The 18,501-nt window shown below is 43.6% G+C and overlaps 3 protein-coding genes across 9 annotated transcripts in view; 2 read left to right on the forward strand and 1 right to left on the reverse strand.

The window, feature by feature from the left end:
- The first annotated feature begins 5,140 nt into the window (after nucleotides 1-5,140).
- Nucleotides 5,141-9,107, forward strand: LOC125989276 (homeodomain-interacting protein kinase 2-like). Of its 2 annotated transcripts, XM_049755463.2 has the most exons (11): nucleotides 5,144-5,572; nucleotides 5,694-5,960; nucleotides 6,019-6,204; nucleotides 6,836-7,017; nucleotides 7,083-7,206; nucleotides 7,274-7,381; nucleotides 7,450-7,518; nucleotides 7,583-7,776; nucleotides 7,845-8,060; nucleotides 8,121-8,230; nucleotides 8,304-9,107. In XM_049755463.2, the coding sequence occupies exons 2-11, from the start codon at nucleotides 5,769-5,771 to the stop codon at nucleotides 8,405-8,407; spliced, it is 1,485 nt and encodes a 494-aa protein (XP_049611420.1). In that variant the 5' UTR covers nucleotides 5,144-5,572; nucleotides 5,694-5,768; the 3' UTR covers nucleotides 8,408-9,107. The 2 variants fall into 2 exon arrangements, with proteins under 2 accessions (XP_049611419.1, XP_049611420.1); XM_049755462.2 differs by having other exon boundaries at nucleotides 5,141-5,960.
- Nucleotides 9,108-9,782: 675 nt separating this feature from the next.
- Nucleotides 9,783-18,501, reverse strand: part of tns1a (tensin 1a) — a 44,037-nt gene continuing 35,318 nt past the window's right edge. For all 6 annotated transcript variants that reach the window (XM_049755455.1, XM_049755452.1, XM_049755453.2 and 3 more), the window contains 16 exons: nucleotides 18,279-18,433; nucleotides 18,082-18,166; nucleotides 16,547-16,603; nucleotides 16,333-16,359; nucleotides 15,074-15,155; nucleotides 14,268-14,794; nucleotides 14,112-14,198; nucleotides 13,906-14,034; nucleotides 13,558-13,653; nucleotides 13,414-13,491; nucleotides 13,272-13,343; nucleotides 13,147-13,173; nucleotides 12,887-13,055; nucleotides 12,754-12,822; nucleotides 12,223-12,252; nucleotides 9,783-12,145 (listed from right to left, as the gene is read on the reverse strand). In XM_049755455.1, coding sequence (XP_049611412.1) covers nucleotides 12,016-12,145; nucleotides 12,223-12,252; nucleotides 12,754-12,822; nucleotides 12,887-13,055; nucleotides 13,147-13,173; nucleotides 13,272-13,343; nucleotides 13,414-13,491; nucleotides 13,558-13,653; nucleotides 13,906-14,034; nucleotides 14,112-14,198; nucleotides 14,268-14,794; nucleotides 15,074-15,155; nucleotides 16,333-16,359; nucleotides 16,547-16,603; nucleotides 18,082-18,166; nucleotides 18,279-18,433 — 1,820 coding nt within the window. In that variant the 3' untranslated portion in view covers nucleotides 9,783-12,015. The remainder of the gene's footprint in view (nucleotides 12,146-12,222; nucleotides 12,253-12,753; nucleotides 12,823-12,886; nucleotides 13,056-13,146; nucleotides 13,174-13,271; nucleotides 13,344-13,413; nucleotides 13,492-13,557; nucleotides 13,654-13,905; nucleotides 14,035-14,111; nucleotides 14,199-14,267; nucleotides 14,795-15,073; nucleotides 15,156-16,332; nucleotides 16,360-16,546; nucleotides 16,604-18,081; nucleotides 18,167-18,278; nucleotides 18,434-18,501) is intronic.
- LOC125989281 (lymphocyte antigen 75-like) lies at nucleotides 16,782-17,723 on the forward strand. Its single transcript, XM_049755469.1, has one exon. It carries the CDS (start codon nucleotides 16,783-16,785, stop codon nucleotides 17,593-17,595), a length of 813 nt encoding a protein of 270 aa, XP_049611426.1. The 5' UTR covers nucleotide 16,782; the 3' UTR covers nucleotides 17,596-17,723.

Genomic DNA, 18,501 nt, shown 5'->3' on the forward strand with positions numbered 1-18,501 from the left:
TCTTTGAGATGGTGAAATAAAATGCATTAGCCCATGTGGCCTTTTGCATCTCTCAGCACTCCCGATTCACGTCGATGCCACATGGCCCGGCTTACGGCCGATGATGCAGCGTCCTCGCCGCGTGTTTAATGAGCGCCGAATCAATGTGAAATCCAAGTTGAGTGTGAAGTACAGATGGTGCCGGCGCGTTTGCTTCCCACCATGTATGTTAGCATGAAATTCAACGGGAAACCAATGTGTTGCACCTGTTTCGCATGACTAATGCTGGATTAAGCGGAGATTTATTTATTTATTTTTTGCACAGACGCTGTCTATGAAAATGAAATGAAAGCTTCGTGTTTCCAGTTGCTGGTTTGCTTGGTTCTAATGAGGGACAACTGATGGTAATGTATAAGCAAAGCCACCTGCAACTAAGTCTTGAAAATATGACACGTTCCCAGAAGTACATAAGATGACAGATTGTTGCAAATCCTTTCGGAACATCTGCGGGTCCAGATGTTCGATGTTATACACTGCTATTCAAGGAAACCAAAGAATGATTCTAATGGACTTTGAGGGATCTGAATATCCAAGACAACAAAGCTGGGGGGGAAATTTGCATACAGATTTTTTTCTGTTACATACCAATGGGGCTTGTGTGTGTGTGTGTGTGTGTGCATATATATTTTTTTAATGTATATATATATATATACTTTTTAATGTATATATATATATATATATATATATATATGTATTTTTATGTATATATATATATATATGTATTTTTATGTATATATATATACTATGTATTTTTATGTATATATATGTATGTATTTTTATGTATATATATATATATGTGTATTTTTATGTGTATATATATATATATATATATATATATATATATATATATATATATACATACACACAAAAATACCACAAATAATACAATAAAAGCCCAAAATAAAGAAATCATAGAAATCATCCCTCTCATGTTTGCTAAAGTAGAGCACATCAAGGCGTTATCAAAATAATAATAATAATAATTTTTATCATGTACTGAATACGAATCATTATAGCCACTGGATTAACACAAATGTGCAAGATTTTGTCCCAGCATTCCACCAACATCCACGCATTGTGTGTGTCTTATCACAAACATCTTATGTATCCTCCAGGGTGCTGGTGTAACCTTACCAAAGCTTCGGACACTCATAAAATAAATTCTCCAATTTCACAGGTTCTAAATATCATTTGGTTTCTGTTTGGCCCGCAGTCGGTCTCAGAGGAGTCATTCCAACATCCCGCTGTGACCTCCCCGGCCGGCCGGCTTGCCTGAGCAGTTGCTTCTGAGCAAAATAGCGCGCTGAGTGACGACTGCGGTTTCCCACATTCGCATTCCACCTGCAACCTCGTAAGGGTCAGCGCGTCTCCAACGCTATCCGCTCTCACACGACAAAGAGGCGTTAAACGACATCGCAACTGCGTCTAAATTAGACGAGTCACCGTGGAGTGAACCGGAATGGTTTTGCTGGCGACGGATTTTTTGCTGCTGCAAGCCTCCAATCATATAGTAAATGTGTCAAGCGTGATGCTCGTAAAAAGCGCAAGAGCTTATTTCGTCGGCTGGCAACTTGACAACTCAGCAGGAAAAAACCTGCCTGAAATTAAAAGATGGCAATATTACAAATAATTGTCTTTACAATACTTGAAATGTGTGTGTCTATCTTTGTTTACACCTTGTGAGAACATAATTGTTAGCTTTCAGAAGAAAAAAAAAATGGGTGTAAGTCACCTCAGAGTTTTTTTTTTGTCCTCTGTGTCCTTGGGGCTCTCGCATATCAACGCAAAACAAGCGGCCAAAGAAACCGGCTTGGGGACATGACTTGGTTATTTTCCACGAGCTCTGCAGATCTTTATCAGATGTGCTGAGCTCGTCCGTTCCAGATTCTTGGGAGCGGCGATGCCGAGATTACTCCACATGAGAATCGTCATTATACGCACGATGAACGGGGGCTGTTTTTCGTTCTCGGCACGGAGCCACCGCCTTTCCCCACCCCTCCATTTGTCACATTTCAGATCCGAGTCAGCTGGATGGAACGGCTCGTTCCCAGACTTTGTTCTCTGGGAACCGCCGCCAGAACTGCGTGTCTTCCCCGAGACACGAGATACTGCAATGAGAGCGTATTGCCGGGCCAGGGGTGAGTCAGAGGCTGCTCCAGACAATTAAAGGAAGACAAGATAAAGGGACAAGAGTAACGGAGAAGGGGTCTGGTTGTCATTGGACTTGGAGCTACTGGTGCCTGGAGCTGCAAGTCCCCACAGCTCAAGAAATTTCCCCCAAAATCTCAATTACATGACGTGGTCCCCTCCTCGCCTCGCTCACCCCAAAAGTAAATCAAAGCTTTGTCTAAACTGTCACGGCCACGTTAAAGGTTGCCTGACTCACTTGCGGTCAAAAATTCAATCCGACTGAAAGTGACGTCATCACTTCCTGAACAAAAAAACTCATGTTAGCGCTTTAGCATACCACTAGCTAGCGGGTGAGAACTTTGCGGACAAACTTGCAACGTGTAGAGCAGATGGTCGTGTGGGAGGCGGCGAGTTCCTAAACATGCATCGATGGAATTGAGATGATAAAATGCTGTCGATCTAAAATCACCTCCAAATAAAACTTTCAGATTATAGGCTGATTGATGGAATTTATTCCAAGAATCCTTGTGCGTGTCAGATCATGCTAAAGAAGTCCTGCTTCACTTCAACTATCATGCTGTAACTCAAATCAGACGAATAAAAACTGGTCAAATATTAAAAAAGATATTAAAAGTGAAAACAATTTGCAATTCTAGTAATGACACACGAATTTGATGCACAATTTGTCTACGCGGGCCGCATAAAATGATATGGCGGGCCGCATCTGGCCCCCGGGCCTTAAGTTTGACACCTGTGTCATAAAGCGTCAAAGCACACGGGCCATTTGTCTTCTTTCGAGACTGATTCACCATTTGTCATTCGCCAACGGGTGCCACCACCGCAGCCGGTCTTTACATTCTTGTGCTCCTCAGCACTGGCATGTATGCTGCAGGCTAAGACCAAGTCTGTGCTCGTATGACTCAAAGCTCACACGCATCTATCTCTACATTGTCTACTTTGTAAATGTGACTTGTTTTGTATTTTACGGATCATTAAATGCACCGTATTCATTAATAGGTGCAGTATCAATTAACGGGTACATTTAAAAAAAAAGATATTTAATAGATTTAGCAGTATCATGCTAGGTTAGCACCAGTTCAAAACATCGGGTAGTCCTACGTTTTTTACTAGCTTTTTTTTTGCAAGTACACATGGTTGGGAGGCAGATGGTAAAAAAATTGTTTGATCATTAATAGTCAATCCGGTGACCAGTGGTGGCGTTAATACTTTGGCTAATGCTAATGCTAGCTCAGTAACAGTTCAACACTCAACATTGGATCAAGTGCACACCGTTCAAAAGTTTGGGCTCATTTAGAAATGTCCTTATTTTTAAAATAAAATAAATAAGTATATAAATAATAAATAAATAAAATGGCTGTTTTTTCAATTTGGATGACATTAAACTAATTAGGAATACTCTCGACATTGTTAATGCGGTAAATGACTATTTTAGCTGGTTTTGAATTTTTAATATCTACATCAGTGTATCAAGGTCATTCCAGTGTTGTAATGGTCCATTGTGTTTGCTAAAGGTTGATTTGAAAACCCTTGAAAATCCTTGAAAATCCTTGTGCAATTATGTTAGTTTTCATTGAATACACTGGTTCATTATGTTTTCTAATTCTGTTTAGAAGGCTAATGGTTGGTTTGAAAACCCTTGAAAATCCTTGAAAACCCTTGTGCAATTATGTTAGTTTTCATGGAATACACTAAATTGTCTGGGTGACCCCAAACTTTTGAACGATAGTGTAAGGTATCGGGACATACTTTAACAGTTGACGGAAAGAAAATAAATTGTAGCAACATAAAGATTCATGCTGGGGGATTTTTCTTTGCATGGTGGTGCAATAATTCGGGCCGACAGTATTAATATTGATTGATTGATTATTTCTTTATTTCGAACATCCAAAACAAAAAATTAAAAAAATTAAAAAATAACACATAAGTCCATAAAACAAACAAACAAAAAATAAACCAACAAACATAAATAAATAAATTAATTAATAATAATAATACATAAGTAAATAAATCAATAAAGAATGTAATAATATAATATACAGTAAATAAAAAAAATAAAAACATTTGTGAGACAGACTTTGGTTGCGAGTTGACGTGGACATGAAACGGGAAGAAGATGGCTGTTGGCCTTCTTTTGATGGGAGAACAGCTGGAGCATTCATGAAGCTTGCGGATGTCTGTCTGTCTGTCCGTCTGTCTGCTTCTTCCCGGCCAACATGTGGACGTGAGGAAAAGCCAAGTCTAGACTTTCCATTTCCCAATTAGCCCCGACTGCTATCACAAAGAAAACTCCAGGTGCTCAAATGGCAGATACGTTTTTCCACTACTTAGAAATCAATTTTGCTATTGTCTCTCTGCCATCGGCCATTTGAGAGCGTCAATATTTCACTGATATTTAGAAGAATTTTTTTTTGGTCTCACTTCATGCACCTGCGGGCGATTTAAGCTCCGAAAAAAATGGCCGGAGAAACTGGAGTGCAAAGCAAAACAAACGGGTTGATTTTTCCATTTGATAAGCACAAAATGGGAACTTGCCCCTTTGTTTGAGTATTTACAGTCCGGCACAATGTTCAATTGCTCCTCTCAGCTTTTTCCAACATATGGGAAGGTCATGTTTCCACCTTGTGCATATCGCATCAAATCCAAGATGGCAGTTTATTAACTCATTCGGTGCCATTGACGGTTATAGACGTCAAAGATTCGGCAGTTTATTAACTCATTCAATGCCATTGACGGTTATAGACGTCAAAGATATCTTTGGATGAACATGATGATTTATTTATCTTCTTGGCATAACATGAAATTATGTGAAAATGTGAAAAAAAATGATTGTGTTTGGTTGATCTCATGTTCAAAAATAAATCAACATAAAAAAAAAATTAACTGGGTTGGCAGTGACTGAGTTAATATAACTAGTTTTATGGGATGTAATTTTATTTTGATTGAATGCAAAAGAAATAGTTTGGTGTCAGTTTGAAGCAAGGGGGCTTTAGTCACCTCCCAAAAATAAAAATAAAAAAAAAGGCCATGTTATGCTTCGACTTGTTATCGATTATGCAAGTCCTACAAAGATTTATGGGGAGGAGTCCAAAAGTGAGACTGCCTTTATCAAGTTCTGATTATTCTGTTTGGGATTTGGTCGCCATGGATACAATTGTCAGCAGGGCTAATTGACACGTCTTTATTCTTTGTGGTTGTCGCAAAGGCGCAGGTCACATAACTATGATGTCACAAAGATTCTTCTTTACTTCTGGTTTTTGCCTTAGATGACTATTTCTCGTATTATTTTGATCCGTTTTAGGTTTGAATTGTTAAATGTCTTTAATATATGTCTATTTGACTTTTAAAACATCTCACTTGAGCAAATGTTCAAGTGACTTGACAGGTAAGCGTGTTTGTTAAATAGAAATATTGTTAACGCCTTTGTTGGAACTTCCACTGACCTTTTAGCAAGTCATCAGAACCGTGTTGAAAGTTTCCAAGCAAATTTGACAACTATGCTCCAGGTTCGACGGTGCACCAACGGTCAGAGCCATGGATCGAGCACGTTCCGAGCTCCTCTCAGTGTGAGGAACCCGAGGATGGAGTGTTCCAACTTCCCGGTGACCGTGGAGTGCCAGATCTCCTCTCCCACCTGCAGCTACATGATGGAGGAACTTTTAGGGGCCGGGTCGTTTGGCGAGGTGGTCCAGTGCAGGAAGATGTCATCGGGCGAGACGGTGGCTTTGAAGGTGATCAAGGACAGTAGCAAGATGGAGGACGCCAAGGATGAGGTGGGTGTCACAAGGTTAGCCTGACTTGACTGCATGTGACTTGAAATTTGCATTCCAGGAGCGGGTTCTGATCGAGCTGAAGGAACACGGCTCGGACCGGTTCAACATCGTCTGCTGGAATGACTCCTTCACCTTCCAGGGGCAGTTTTGCTTGGAGTTTGAGAAGCTCGACATGAGTTTGCATCAACTTCTCAAGTGGCGCCTCCCGTTGTCGCTGATGGAGATCCGGCCCGTTCTGCAGCAGGTTTGACACTTACAGATATAAACAAATTCTGTTCTGATGCAGGCAGTGATGTCGCTAATCTTTGAAGAAGCAATATAAAAGCAAAGTGTGACGTCGTTGAAACTATTCACGGGGTATGTTCTACCAACGGGTTGGCGTGGCGGCGCAGGAGGCGGGGTTCGGCCACGGTCTTCTTGACATAGCCCCACTGAGATGTCAGATGTTGCTTCCAGTGATGGCGTCCCAGTCCACAGATGCAACAAGTAGATCTTTCCCGGCTGTCTTCTTCACCTCCAACTAAATGGCAGAATGTACCAGGCTACTTCCTGTTTGGTTACTTAGCAACCAGCGACACATGACTTATTGGCCGCGGTGAACGCTGGTCCAAACAAATGCAGTGTGGAAGTAGTAGTAGATTCTATTGATTTGGACCCACACCAAATTTGATGGGTGCTTCCTCAAGCCTTCACTCACAGCAAGAAGTTCTGGCCTGGTTCCTGCCACAGCCAGTGTTAGCTTCACTGAAAACCAGGCATGACGTTTGATCCAGTTTGACCTCCCATCCACTATGTGGCAGCATTGAGCATCACCTTTTGGAGAACCAATCTAAATTTTCCACTTACGTGTGATCTAATATCATCTGATGTTCTAGTTGACAACGGCGCTGCAGTTCCTGAAGAGTGTGGGCATCGTCCATTGCGATCTGAAGCCAGACAACATCATGGTGGTGGACCACTTGCAATTGCCGCTGAAGGTGAAGGTGATCGACTTTGGTTTGGCTCTGCACGCTTCGGAGTTATCGCGTGGAATGACAGTGCAGAGCATGTGGTACCGGTGAGTCCTTTTGGATCCGGGAGTTCTGCTTCAACACACTAAAGTGTGACATCTCTTTTTCCAAGATGCCCCGAGGTGCTGCTCGGACACGAGTGCACGGAAGCCATCGACGTTTGGTCTCTAGGCTGCGTCGCCGTGGAGCTTCTGCTCGGTCGAGCTCTGTTTGCCGGCTCGGATGAGTACAGCATGGTAAGCGTGACACGGCTTCACGAAGAGCTTCGGATCACCAATATAACCATCGACGTCACTTCCACAGCTGTCGCAGATCAGCACCACACTCGGAAAACTACCGGCCAGCCTCCTTGACGCCGGAATATTCACTTCCTGCTTCTTCCGCAAGAAAGCCAAGAAATGGAGGTTGAAGGTAGCTCCTATGATGTTCTTGCTCAACTTTGGTGCTCCGATTTTGACACGAGTGTTTCCCGGGTTCAGAACAGAGCGGAAATGGTCACAACGTACGACGGAACTCAATCTTTGAACAAACTGTCAGATCTGCTGGAGGTTCGTTCATCCCCACCGTGCGTTTTTACAGCTTCAGGTTGAGAGTAACGTTTTTCCTTCTTAGGTTCATTTCGTGCGACCTATCAACTGCAGCGACGAGGACTGGCGGGCCATGCAGTGCGACCTGGAGAGCTTCGTGAACGTTGTCGCCACAATGCTTCAGATGGACCCGAGCAAAAGGTCTAGGCCGTGCCAAATTCTGGAGCACCCCTTTGTGACCATGAGCCACTTTGATGGAAAATTCCCAAACAGTGCTTAGTAAGAGCAACCGTGTTTCTCGTGTTTCTCCGCGACAATGTCCGACTTCCCGCTTGCTTCTCCTCCAGCGTCAAACTCTGGCGTGACTGCATGGAGATGGGTCGAACGTGTCAGAATAAAGACCTTTGGAGCACGTCGAGCTTCACCTGTGGGGATCACGCTACCGGGCCCAGGATGTTGGACCAGTCGGTCATCACCATCAGCAGCCTCGGTTCCTTACCGAAAACCAATGTTGGGTTCGGGAAAAGGAAACGAGATGAGGATGATGACGAAACCGTCAGCTAGTAGGTGGTCACGTTGGCAAAAAAGTCATCTTTGAGATAAAAACATTTGGATGCTTACAGTGCGTCATCTGCAAGTAAGAGAAGCAGCAGGGAGGCAGAAGTCTTCTACATGTCCTCAATTGACAGCTCCAGGAAGGGCGGAGGGGAAATGAAACACCCGGCGCATAAACGTAAGCTTGTTTTGGTCTGACGCCAGAGCGGGAAACTTTTTGGATAACCAATCAAACTTTTCCTCTTTCTCAGGATTTCTCCACTTGGAATGCGGCGATGCCACAATTCAGTGGAAGAACAACAGGGCGTCCACGCAGGCTGCAAAAGAACCCGAGGGGACGATCTGTGAATTGTAATTATTATTCATTTTTTTTAAATTGTGATTTTTTTTATTTATTTTTTTCCCAATCATGTTTGCTGTGAAGTGAAGTATATTTTATGTATTTTTTTCTTATTGATTGCTGTGAAGTGAAGTATATTTTATGTATTTTTTTCTTATTTGGATATTTTTTTATTTAGTATTTCCCCCTCATCATGTTTGCTGTTAAGTTTAGTATATTTTACGTATTTATTTTTTTTTTTAATTGAGATATTATATTTTTAATTTATTTTTTTCCCCCATCACTTTTGCCGTGAAGTGTATTTTATGATGGTCGGTCTCTCACTTTCCATTTTCAAATGTTTTTTTTATTTATCAGATCCTAGAAATATCTGCTTAGATTGAGGCTCATGTTTCCAGTATCAATTTTATTCATTTATTTTTGTATCTCAATTCTACAGTGTTCATTTTGGTCTTGTACAGGAATTTTAAATGTTTATATTTTTCTATCGAGCTACGCTTTCAAATTGTTTGGAATGCTTAAAAAAATGTATAGCTGTTAAAATAGATCTATTATCCAATATAAAGAGGTGTATTTTTTAATGAACCTTTTTCATGTCATCCTGGAAGCTTGTGAAGGCAAACAGAAGGGAGACAAAAAAAAAATTGATCATTGGATCATTTGGATTACGCTTGTGAATTGCTTACTCAATAAAATTACAGTATATCACACACAATCTCTTAGTCGTTAATGAACTACAAATAAATTAAAAATGGCGGGGGGGGGGATTCAGGGACTTCTGGAAATTTGAGAATTTGTTTCATTACTGTGACGTGCTAGGGCGATAGGCAGAGAAGGTCCTACCTGGACAGAGAACGAAGCAAACACGAGCAGGTGCTGGTCAGGTGTAGCCAAATCTCAAAGCCGGAAGTCACACGCGAGTCGAGCAACAGGTAAACAGGCTCGGTCGGCAACGTGGGTCACTTAAAGGGGAGGGGCAGGAAAGAAGCGCTGTCCAGGGTGCTGCTCATGCAAATGCATTATAATTACAATTTACGCGATGATGTTCATCCATACATTACATCTTTTTATATTTAACTCAATATGATTTGAGATGTTTTTTTTTACAAGCACAGAATAAACATCCATTGTATTTTGACTTTTTTTTTTAAATTCCTTAGAAATGTAAGAACTGGTTAAATTTGACCAGAAAATTGTATTGTGCAAGACTGTCAGTGTGAAGTTGATTTTTGCGTGTATGGAAAGTAGCAACACATCAGCTGCAAGTCTTTCCAGTGCTGCTGAGTAATTTATTTGCAGCAGGTGTCCTCCATCAAGCCAAAAGCGCCGACTAGACGGCGCCCCCAATTGGAGACCAAAACAAATAACGACACACATGCATATACAGACATGTAACAGACTTGTATTGCTTTAATGTGTTTTTTTTGTTTGTTTTTTTTTTATCCTCCTTTAGGTAAGCCGTAATGATAAAAATGAAGATGATAAGCGCAAACACAATCCGAGTGTCTTTTTTCACATTAATACAGCTGAAATGACTTTATGGACGCTTTCTAGGACTTTTATAAAAATGATTTGTTGGATAGGAGCCAACTGCACGGCTCTGTTTCCTTAGAACACAATGGAACAAGATGTCTGTCTGGGGGGAAACAAATAAAAATAAGAAAAATAAATGAGTGGCGTCCGGGAGGTCTGATGATGAAGCCTTGGAAGAGCATTTTGCATGTTGCTTCTCTGCTGCTCTGTCAAGTTAAGTGCTTCATGTACGCAGCAGGCATCTTTTTTTTTTTTTTTTTCTTTCCCCTCCGGGCATATGTTTAAAAGAAGACGTCAAAAAATGTCTCAGTGCATAAACGTAAAGCTCCCTGTGTAATATTTTGCATGTAAAATGGAAGCAAGACGAAAAAAAAGCAGCTCGTGTGACTCTTTGGCAAAAATCATAACTGTCATGGGCACACAGTTTTTGTATTGCATTTGAGCTTGGCCTCTTTTTCCCTTGCACATCTTTTTTTTTTTTTTAAATCTGTAATGTTCTATCAACTACAATCTGTTCTAAATTATTTTCCCATCAGCAAACTCGTTCGGTCCATGCAAGTCCGCTACACGGCTTTTTTTTTTTTTTTTTTTTTTTTTGCCAAGATGACAAACGAGACGAGCCGAAACAAATACAAAGAAATGTACACCATATATTCAAACATGTCAAAATCCGCAGACTTTGAAATCATTAGCCAAAATAAGTAGATTTTTTTTTCCTGAACCCATTTCTTTATCTAGACTGTACAATATATGCATAATGAGTACTCATGAGGGACCAAAGCAACAAAAATAAATACTTTTCGCTAAGTCACCTTTCAAAGTAGTTCATCTATGTACATATGTAAGCTATCCTCTCGCGCTTGTGCAACTGCGCACAGTGTGAATACTCCCGTTGTGTTTTTTTTCTCCGCTAAAAATATCCAAACGTGTTTCGTGACAGCACAGTGGGGAACGAAAGGGAGACAAGTCCATCGGGCCAACAATTAAAAATAAAAATATAGCGTATCACCATCGTTTGACTACTTCAAAAATGGGTTGTCTATATTTCGTTGAGGGCATGAGCAAAAAAATTCTACTTCATGCGGTTTTTCCACGAGTCAGATGGCCTCGATGTCTACGAGGTCTTCGAATTTTTTCGTCGCCTCGAAGGAGAAAGAGCATGCAGGAGGAACAGTGCATAGGTCCGGGTTCGGCGTCCTGGAGGGGCTTTCCGGAATCATTCCGTGACGAGCGTCCTACCCTGTGGACAATCTGTCAAAGTCACCAGTCAAGCGTCTTGCACGAAAAAGGGAGGGGTGGGGAGTTGAGGGTGTGGTCGGTGAAAATGCACGGAACTTGATGTGTGTGCCGTTTTTCTTTTTTTTGGAGGGGGGGGGGGGGTTCTGGTCTGCAATGTGCAGTTTAGATCAGTCGCCGTTCACCGAAGAGCCCTTTCAAACACACAGCAGAACCAGAAAAGTTCACGCTAAGAAGTCCACAAAGCCGCGTGGAAGGTAGAAGAACCGAGCTTAAAGGTCAAGCTAACATGCATAAGGTCTTCAGACAATATTTTGCCAAAAGCCATCAAGGCCAACATTTTTTTTTTCTTTTTTCCTGAAGACAATGTCAAGAAGAAACGACTTCTTTTCTTTTTTTTTTTGTGTGTCCATCGGTACATCTTTTAAAGACGGAAAGAATAAGAATGGCTTCATCGCTACATCATTCTCGCGCTTGTATTGCGTCTACCTTTGGTAAATCAATCGAGAAAAACGTGAAAACACCCTGAAACATCCGAGCCTCGCGTATCTTCACACCCAACTTCCCTGGTTTCATTCGCTCTCGTGTCCGCGTTTCAGTCAAGCGGCCTCCGCGTTTGTCACATTTGCACGCTCACATTGGCACATCCTCGCACAAGTTCATAAAACCTCTCGCAAAAAAAAAAAAAAAAAAAAGAAAAAAAGACGCTTCCAACACACCAAACCGGAAAGGCAGAAAGTACAGATATATAAATTAATTAAATTAAAAAAAAGAAGAGGAGATCGTCGAATCCCAGAGACAAAAAGACACCAAAATGATGGATTTTCAAAATGGCCGCCATCCGGGCGTGTGTTTCACCGCCTCATCATTTTGGAGACAAAGCTGACGATAGCCGAGGCCGGCTGATCAGGGTCCAGCTCGGCAAACAGGTGGCTGACATTGTCTGTTGTGCTTCCTTGTTTCCTCGCCACGAAGCCAAAAAGCCTGAGAGAAAACACACGTCTACATTTTTGCTTGTGCACAAAATGGACGCCAGTCACGAGAACGCTGAGAATACTTACTTTAGTGAGCAGCCACTCTCTTGGCCCCACCTGTGCAAATAAATGACTGAATTACTCTCCCAAGCCAAATTCTTTTGCAACATTTTCCATTTAAAAAAAATAATAAAAAATTGCGCCTCTGTATGTAATTGGGAAATAGCGAGTTAGCAAATTAGCCTGGCTTGATTACAATTGATTACGGCTCGCGCTGTAGCTACTGGCTAACACTCAAAAATGTAAAAATGTTCTTTTTAGTTTCAAAAAATATAAACCAATATTATTATTGACCTTTAGATTATTTTTTAGATTTGTTATTATCATTACATATATGATTTATGATGATTTTTGATGATTATATATATATATATATATAAATTAATTTATATTTATTTATTTATATTTATATTTATATTATTTATTTTACTTCATTTATTAGTAGCGTAATTTTTCCCGTGGTACTAAATAAGATTTTCTGAATTGCAATCTACAAATGTAGACATTTTACTATTGTGACGGCACGTCAATTTGATTGACGTTGCTATGAGGTCATACCTTCTGTCCTGTGGGTCGACGTCACAGTAGGTTATGGTGCTTAGTGGATAATGCCGCCTGAAGAAAATCCTGCAGAAAGGAAAAACGTTGGCTTTTCTATTTTTGCAAATATTTGCAGACTTCCTACACTTACTTCCTGTGACTGTCTGTGAGCATGATCCCCTGCGAGGACACTTTACAGTGGACGACGGTAGCGGCGGGCAGAGGATTGGTCGCCAGCGTCTGACTGATGGCCTTGGCGATGGCTTGAGGGCCGGTCAAGGACTCCATGTCCACAGAGTTGATGTAGAGCACGTTGGACGCTGGAAGCCAAAAAAGCGGAGCTCACCGTCAGCTTATCTGCTGCAAGCCAACAGGCGCTAGCGCCAAAAATGGAAGCGGTGCGGTAATTACCGTGAGCCTCCTCCGGAACCTTCTGAACTGTAAAGTAGAGGTGACACTGTGAGACAAGGTGGATGACCATATCGATGGAGCTCCACCTTCCCTCATTCTGTTTATACCCGAAAGGAGGAGGTTACCTGTTCCTTGTTTCAAAAGCTCCACGACGGGGTCGGTAGGCGTGGCCAGCTCCAGCGCTTCTTCGTTCGGGTCTGGACAAGGCGAGCACACTTGAAGCATCTCATGCAGCTGAGGAAAGATTATTTATGTCTGCAATTTTACCTTTGGTGGGGATCATGAGCTTGCAGGGCAGCGCCAAAGGGGTCATGGAGTGTTGGTAAACCAGCGCAGAGAGACAACCTGGGGTGGAAGCGCGTGTGAGTCGGGTCCGTGGCGAGACGCTAAAGTCGCTACGGGGGAACTCACCAAAGTAAGGCTCATTGGGACAACCCTTCAGACGGACACCTTTGGGGCTCGTCTCAATCAGGAAATGTCTCACCAGCTCGGTGGTCAGATCAGCAGCTAGATGTACAAGACAGCATGTTAAAGCTCTGCGCTATGTTTGTACCGGGATTTATTTATTTATTATTTTATTTATTTATTTACCTGTATTTATATTTATTTATTTATTTGTATGTTAATTAAGTTATTTATTTGAAATTATGTAATTCATTCATTTATCTTATTTAAATTAATTATATAAATTTGTATTTATTTATTCATTTAATCGTTCGTTCGTTCGTTCGTTCGTTCATTCAGGAAGCCAGATTGTACCTTTTTTGCTTTGTTGTACCGTCGGTGGTGGGCAGGCCACCTTCAAGGCAAGACCGTAAGCCCCACGGAAGGAGTGGCTGTCCCTGATGACGAAGGCGCCGGGCTCGCGGTCCTTCAGCACGTTAATGGCTGAAAGGAAAAAAAAAACGAGAGTCAAGTCTGTGACACGGCACTGACGGGAATGCGCGCAGAACTCCCGGTGTCACCTTGATCTCGGGAGATGTCGGGTTTGTACCAGAACTTGGATGTGTCTTGGACAAACTTAACGTTCATCTTGATGTCCGGATAACCATCTGTTGTTGACAAAAGTGAAATTATGATCATTGTCAGGGACAAAGAAAAAAAAAAACACTGTGTCTCACCATAGATGGACTTGGACGTGTCTGGGTAAGTCCCGGCCAAGTTGGACCCAGCCTCGGCCGCTAGGTTCTTGCCGTCCGTCCTGTCTGCGTCCCCGCTGCTTGCGTGCCTCTTCACCGGCAGCTGAGGGGAGACGGGGAAGGCGGGCGTGGACGGAGGCTGAGCTTGACGAGACGTGGCCCCCAATTCATCTGGGGTACCGTGGCCCCCCGCCGCCGTTCGCCGGCCTATCAGGGGGCTGGCGGGCGGCACGCTCGAACCGCTTGTTTTGGGGTTTCGCCCGATTAACGGACTGGATGGGATGCTGCCGCCGGCTGGAGGGGTGCGTCTGACCGTCGCAGGACTGGCTTGGCCGAGGCGTCTTTGGAGGGCGGGGCTCGGGGGGGTGTTGGTGGCCACTGTGCGGTGGAGGGTGTTGGGGCTGCCGGGGACGGTGTGGACGCCCATGATGTTGACCTGGGAGCCATCAGGGGAGGCGTGCGTGTGCGGGTAAAATGCTGCTGTGCTGTGGTCCGGTGAGCCGTATCTCCTTTTGATGGAGAAAAACAACAAGAAGATTGGATGGCTACACAGATGAATACAAATATATCAACATAAAAAATAAACACCACAAGTCATCCCCATCCATCCCTCAGCCTATTATTTATATTGATTAAATATATGAATTGAAGAATGAATGTGTATTTGTGGCCAGATTTGAATCATTCATAGTTCAGGAAGATTTTATGATGTTCTTGTATCTGTTTTCAAATCAGAGGCTTGGACATTTCTGCTACTTTCTGCATGTGAGTTTTACGTCGATACGCACCCGTCGGGGCTGTGGACAGGACTTCCGGAGATCAGTGGAGCGCTGAATTGTTGTGCTCTAAATTCCACAAAACCACGATTCTCTGCATTGGATGAAAAATGTATTAATTCGTGTACAAAAAAAAAAAATGAACAATGTGATTACCGTATTTGCCGGTGTACAGGTCGACTCGGTGTATAAGTCGACCCCCTAAAATTCGACGGAAATTTACGATTTTATGATATATCCTTTGTATAAGTCGAGCTCAATTGTTGCATTATATTAAACTTCAAAATTCAATATGCGAAATTTATTGACGAAATGTGTTCAAATTCCGGGAGGCCGTGCGCATGCGGCTGTTTATAAGCACCGCGCAGGAGATCGCGGCCGGCGAGCTCGCGCACGCCGCCCGGCACCAACGGGAGGTCGGAAATAGCTCCAAGCCGAGCGGATCGGCACTTTATAAGCACCGCGGAGGAGATCGCGGCCGGCGAGCTCGCGCACGCCGCCCGGCACCAACGGGAGGTCGGAAATAGCTCCAAGCCGAGCGGATCGGCACTTTATAAGCACCGCGGAGGAGATCGCGGCCGGCGAGCTCGCGCACGCCGCCCGGCACCAACGGGAGGTCGGAAATAGCTCCAAGCCGAGCGGATCGGCACTTTATAAGCACCGCGCAGGAGATCGCGACCGGCGAGCTCGCGCACGCCGCCCGGCACCAACGGGAGGTCGGAAATAGCTCCAAGCCGAGCGGATCGGCACTTTATAAGCACCGCGCAGGAGATCGCGGCCGGCGAGCTCGCGCACGCCGCCCGGCACCAACGGGAGGTCGGAAATAGCTCCAAGCCGAGCGGATCGGCACTTTATAAGCACCGCGCAGGAGATCGCGGCCGGCGAGCTCGCGCACGCCGCCCGGCACCAACGGGAGGTCGGAAATAGCTCCAAGCCGAGCGGATCGGCACTTTATAAGCACCGCGCAGGAGATCGCGGCGCCTCATTGGACTTCCAGCGGGCCGCGCACTCGCGCACACCGCACGGTTCAAATTTTCTAAGTGCAACGCACAATGAGATGCATGAGAAACGGCCTTGGTTACCATCACATTTGAAGCGATGAATACGAAGTTAAATTTTATGACTCGGTGTATAAGTCGAGGTCGATTTTTTTCGGTCGATTTTGGATCGAAAAAGGTCGACCAATACACCGGCAAATACGGTAATAGTTTTGCACAAGACACAAATCACATTCTAAGAAGAAAAACTGGGGGAAAACAAAATAACTTTACCTTGTTCTCCATGACTGGAAGCAGAGTCTGATTAGGGGAAAGTAACACAAGGAACCATTTAGAAAACACAAGTCGATGCACAAAAGCAAGGAATAATAAAAAAAGCCCATTAGCTGAGGAGAAGCAGTAACTATTTTAAACACCAGAGGGCAGCAGAGATGCAGAATACTTGCGAAATGCTCTGAAACTTTTACCAAAGCCAACTTTGCCTTACCTGCTGCACATTTTTGATTTATTCCTGCTGCTGGCATCCAGCCTGCTGGCGAACGAGCTGCAGAGAGACACAAAGAGCAAAGTTACAGGTATCTTCTGTCAAAACACTTTTACTCAAGTAGGTGCTTTGTACATTTGCGTGTTCCTTTTACATAATCCCAAATGTATGCAAATCCCGTGAAGGTAACCAAAACTGTTCAGCATCTCGAAAGCTCATCTCCAAGTAGGACTGAGAAGATGACTGCGACGGTGCAAGTACGTGTCTCCATCTTGCTCCTCCAGGCGTGGTGCACCACTCTGGGCAAATACGTCTACGTGAACGAGCGCATGACATGGGACGACGCTCAGAGTTACTGCCGTGAGTTTCACACAGATCTGGCTCCGGTTGTGAACCGCGAGGAAATCAGGAAACTGCGTGAAATCAGCGGCGACGTGTTTAGTTTCTGGACGGGACTGGTGAGGAATGATGGAGATGAATGGATGTGGTCAGGGGGCGGCGCGGCATGGGAAATTCTCTGGGGAACCGGGCAGCCGAATGGTCTTCAAATAGAAGACGCCGGCTTGATGATCAACTATTGGATTCACGACGCAAAGCGAGACGCACAGAATCCCTTTTTTTGCTTCGATGCCATTGTCGTAAGGGAGGAAGCGTGCTGGGAGGAAGCTTTGGGGCACTGCCGGGAGCGACATAGCGACTTGGCCAGCGTGACATCACATACAGAGATGCTTTTGATCCAGAAACAGCTGGAGAAGAATCTCTCGACCGAGCATGTCTGGCTGGGTCTGCGTTTCTTCCCAGGGGGCTGGCGCTGGGTGGACAAGGAGCGCTTGACATACGAGGCCTGGAATGAGCACGGCAGACCTTCATGTCCAGCAGCAAGACAGAAGTGTGGAAGCTTCAAGGTGACGGGATGGAGGCCAAGCGAAGGTGGAATTTTGGGAACCAATAACACGCTAGTTGGGGTTAGCTTGGGGGAAAGTGATTTGGGGGAAGGATCCGTGTGGGAGGCTCACGACTGTGAGCAGAAGCTTTATTTTGTTTGCTACTAAAATTGCTGACTAAGTAAGTAGCTCGAGGCTAATTATACGTTATGTACGTTTGACCTGTTTGACTGTTATTGTGTGTTTACGTTTGAAATATGTCAAATTGGCTTTTAATAAAAGTGCTGCTGTCTTTGCTACTTGTCTTTTTCTCAGTATTATTTTTTTTTGCAATAAGAGAGAAAAAAGAACGAAAGATAGCTAGCTAGACAGACAGAGACAGACAGACAGCTCGACAGACATATATATATATATATAGAGAGAGAGAGAGAGAGAGAGAGAGAGAGAAAAAGAGAGAGAGAGAAAGAATGAGAGCTAACTAGGTAGCTAGATAGCTAGATAGCTATAGATAGCTATAGATAGATAGATAGATAGATAGATAGATAGATAGATAGATAGATAGATAGATAGATAGATAGATAGATAGATAGATAGATAGATAGATAGATACTCTTTTGATCCCCAGGAGGGAAAATGTCTGAAGGTAATTCTCACCATAGCCTCCCAAAGCAGGAGCGTTGCCGACAAGCCTATCAATATCGTTGTCCTCAAATGCTTCCCGGTAGCTGTGCACGGTGCCCTGACAGAAAAAAAGAGTCAAGCAATTAAAATTTGAAAAAAAAAAAAAAAAATGCATACTGAATAATCATGAATGATTTTTGTCTGCTAAGCTTTGAAATTGATCAATGTACCTCTCTGGGTCTTTCTCCCGCATTGTGGGGCAGAGTGTTGCTGAAATCTGTTGCTGGCCTGTTGTCATGGCCACTATGGTACTGACCCTCGCTGGTGGTCCGACGCCGACCCGTACCTTGGCTCACTTCCGGGGTCATTCCCCTGGAGCGCACCCCTGAAACCCCCCGCACACAATATTAAATAACGTGCGCAACCAGAACCGCTGATTATAAAAACAATTTG

This window comes from Syngnathus scovelli, chromosome 2 (genome assembly GCF_024217435.2).
Source record: "Syngnathus scovelli strain Florida chromosome 2, RoL_Ssco_1.2, whole genome shotgun sequence".
Classification (NCBI taxonomy): Eukaryota; Metazoa; Chordata; class Actinopteri; order Syngnathiformes; family Syngnathidae; genus Syngnathus; species Syngnathus scovelli.

Excerpts from the sequence above, each read along its gene's own strand:
- LOC125989281 (XM_049755469.1), top strand. The coding sequence starts at position 16,783 with ATGACTGCGACGGTGCAAGTACGTGTCTCCATCTTGCTCCTCCAGGCG.
- LOC125989276 (XM_049755462.2), top strand. The coding sequence starts at position 5,685 with ATGCTCCAGGTTCGACGGTGCACCAACGGTCAGAGCCATGGATCGAGC. Across the intron at positions 8,061-8,120 it reads GATGACGAAACCGTCAGCTA|TGCGTCATCTGCAAGTAAGA; the intron begins GTAGGTGGTCAC and ends GGATGCTTACAG. Across the intron at positions 8,231-8,303 it reads GAAACACCCGGCGCATAAAC|GATTTCTCCACTTGGAATGC; the intron begins GTAAGCTTGTTT and ends CCTCTTTCTCAG.